The 3219-nt window shown below is 48.8% G+C and overlaps 1 protein-coding gene and 1 long non-coding RNA gene across 4 annotated transcripts in view; one reads left to right on the forward strand and one right to left on the reverse strand.

Annotated features, from left to right (window-relative positions):
* Positions 1 to 2914, reverse strand: part of LOC104996843 — an 18041-nt gene extending 15127 nt beyond the window's left edge. For all 3 annotated transcript variants that reach the window (XR_826256.1, XR_826254.1, XR_826255.1), the window contains exon 1: positions 2755 to 2914. This is a non-coding gene — a long non-coding RNA (uncharacterized LOC104996843). The remainder of the gene's footprint in view (positions 1 to 2754) is intronic.
* Positions 2915 to 3016: 102 nt separating this feature from the next.
* The window catches only part of POMP (proteasome maturation protein), an 11372-nt gene continuing 11169 nt past the window's right edge, over positions 3017 to 3219 (forward strand). Inside the window, exon 1 of the mRNA XM_010851234.1 lies at positions 3017 to 3105. Coding sequence (XP_010849536.1) covers positions 3103 to 3105 — 3 coding nt within the window. The 5' untranslated portion in view covers positions 3017 to 3102. The remainder of the gene's footprint in view (positions 3106 to 3219) is intronic.

Below are 3219 nucleotides of genomic sequence, written 5' to 3' on the forward strand. Positions count from 1 at the left end.
GATGGAATCCAGTGGAGCTATTTCAAATCCTAAAAGATGATGCTGTCAAAGTGCTGCACTCAATATGCCAGCAAATTTGGAAAACTCAGCAGTGGCCACAGGACTGGAAAAGGTCACTTTTCATTTCAATCTCTAAGAAAGGCAATGCTAAAGAATGCTCAAACTACCACACAATTGCACTCATCTCAGACACTAGCAAAGTAATGCTCAAAATTCTCCAAGCCAGGCTTCAACAGTATATGAACCGTGAATTTCCAGATGTTCAAGCTGGATTTAGAAAAGGCAGAGGAAACAGAGATCAAATTGCCAACATCCATTGGATCATCGAAAGAGCAAGAGAGTTCCAGAAATACCTCTACTTCTGCTTTACTGACTATGCCAAAGCCTTTGACAGTATGGACTGCAACGAACTCTGGATTAAAGAGATGGGAGTACCAGACCACCTGACCTGCCTCCTGAGAAATGTATATGCAGGTCAAGAAGCAACAGTTAGAACTGGACATGGAACAACAGACTTGTTCCAAATCGGGAAAGGAGTACATCAAGGCTGTATGCTGTCACTCTGCCTATTTAACTTATATGTAGAATACATCATGAGAAACGCTGAGCTGGATGAAGCAAAGCTGGAATCAAGATTGCCAGGAGAAGTATCAATAACCTCAGATATACAGATGACACCACCCTTATGGCAGAAAGTGAAGAACTAAAGAGCCTCTTGATGAAAGTGAAAGAGAGTGAAAAAGTTGGCTTAAAACTCAACATTCAGAAAACTAAGATCATGGCATCTGGTCCCATCACTTCATGGCAAATAGGTGGGGAAACAATGGAAACAGTGACAGACTTTATTTTGGGGGGCTCCAAAATCTGCAGATGGTAACTGCAGCCATGAAATTAAAAGATGCTTGCTCCTTGGAAGGACAGTTATGACCAACCTAGACAGCATATTAAAAAGTAGACACATTACTTTGCCAATAAATGTCCATGTAGTCAAAGGTATGGTTTTGCCAGTAGTCATGTATGGATGTGAGAATTGGACAATAAAGAAAGCTGAGTGCTGAAGAATTGATGCTTTTGAACTGTGGTATTGGAGAAGACTTTTAAGAGTCCCTTGGATTGCAAGGAGATAAAACCAGTCCATCCTATTCATTGGAAGGACTGATGCTGAAGCTGAAACTCCAATCCTTTGGCCACCTGATGCAAAGAGCTGACTCATTTGAAAAGACCCTGATGCTGGGAAAGATTGAGGGCAGGAGAAGGGGACGACAGAGGATGAGATGGTTAGATGGCATCACCGACTCAATGGACATGAGTTTAAGTAAACTTCGGGAGTTGGTGATGGACAGGGAGGCCTGGCGTGCTGTGGTCCATGGGGTCCCAAAGAGTCGGACACGACTGAGCAACTTAAGTTTTACCTACCTTGAAGAAAATATGTTTTAACTTTTTCCATGAATTGCTTTCCCTCCTTTCTCTCTCAGACAACGAAGAGCTCACTCTTCTACCTTAAATGCTGAGGGAAAACATCGCTATGCCATCAAGCTTGCACCAGCCTCTCTCCAAATCCCCCCATTCTGATTTCAAAGCTCAAAAGAATCCTCCTGGCTAAGAAGTGTCCAGAGAGGCTGGGAAGGAGAAAGGCTAAGCAGGCCCAGCCAGAATTTGCAGCTGGAGGCGATGAGAAGGCTGGGCACAACACACACATACACACACACTGTGGCTCCTGATGTCAGCTGATGTCAGAATTGTAGAGACTGTGGTAGGATGGCAGTTTTTATTAAGGACAGTCCTGAGGGAAGGGGCGTAATTGGGACCAGCCAAGGATTTAGGGTCTTGGCTTATAGTGCTGAGCTTTCAGGTTGGGCTCCGGGTGCAGAAGGGTGCTTCTGGAAAATTCTCCAAACCTACTTCCAGCCTACTTCCCAACCATATTAGTCAGTCTTACCTCTTAGGCACAAGTATCCATTTATGCATTCTTCCCCTCCACTTTTCATTTAATAAACATTAGTGGGTGCGTTCTACAATGCAGATACGATAATTTGTAAGACATGGCCCCTGATTGTAGGAGTCTGTGGGAAACAGTATGGGTGCTAGAGATTATGGTAAAGTGTGTATAGGCTACGTAAGGGCAGAAAGGAGAGAAACTGACATCTCTACACAGGTACTCCTCTGCTATTGTGGCCCTGAAAACGTGCAACCAAACTTTCCTGGTCCGCTGCAACCAAGACTTCCTGGTACCTTTTACTCTGCTCCAAGTTATCTGCACATCTTAGCGCTGGCTGAAACCTAGCTTTCTCACAAATGATGCCACTGTCCTCAAAAGCTGATCCAGTGGTGTCTGCTCTTTCTTCCACTTGCCACAAGAGAACCCAAGAATACTGGAGTGGGTAGCCTATCTCTTCTCCAGCGGATCTTCCCGACCCAGAAAGTGAACCGGGTCTCCTGCATTGCAGGCGAATTTTTAAAAGCTGAGCTACCAGGGAAGCCCCAATAAAAGCCCTCAACTATACTTAACTTAGCTGTCACCCTGGCCACCGCCAAGAGCTCCTCTATTGCTGTAGCGCAGGACCCACACCAGCCGGTTCATTTCTCTATTTCTAGCCTCGGCCCAGGGTTCTAAACAGGACGTCGATACGTGACTTAAATTAAAAAAGAAGCAAAAGAAACTGGGAAAACCTTTGGGTTCAAGGCTTGCTGCAGGCTAGTCACTCATCCCACCTGGGCCTTGCTTATCCTTATGGAAAAAAATGTCATATTTACCTCAGAGATTTTGTACTGACGGGGCCACGCACCTGGCAAAGCACACTGCCCCTCCCCCGGCGGTCGGGGTTGCTGACGAGGAGAGCAGAGCCCCGAGCCCCCCCCTTCCCAACCTCCGCCAGCCCACATCCCTCACAGCGCCCTTGGCCCCAGGTCCCTCGGGACCTCAAGCGTGGGAGCCCCGGCCCTGCGCGGCTCCCTCCCGGCGCCCCGCGCCCTCCTTCCTTCCTTCGCCCGGACGGACGCACTTCCGGCGGATGTTGGGGGGGGCAAGCCCGGAAACGGAAGTGAGCGGCGGGGCCAGTTGACCGTCAAGGGGAGAGCGTCTGTACGCCGAGCGAGTCGAAGATGGTGAGTGAAACCCCCCCCCATACCCCGGGCGACCCGAGTGGCCGGCGGGCTCGGGTCGGTGGCCGCAGGAGCAGCCCGCCGCCTTCCTGCCGTCCCCTCAGCAGCGGCGGGAGG

This window comes from Bison bison, unplaced genomic scaffold (assembly GCF_000754665.1).
Source record: "Bison bison bison isolate TAMUID 2011002044 unplaced genomic scaffold, Bison_UMD1.0 scf7180017864299, whole genome shotgun sequence".
Classification (NCBI taxonomy): Eukaryota; Metazoa; Chordata; class Mammalia; order Artiodactyla; family Bovidae; genus Bison; species Bison bison.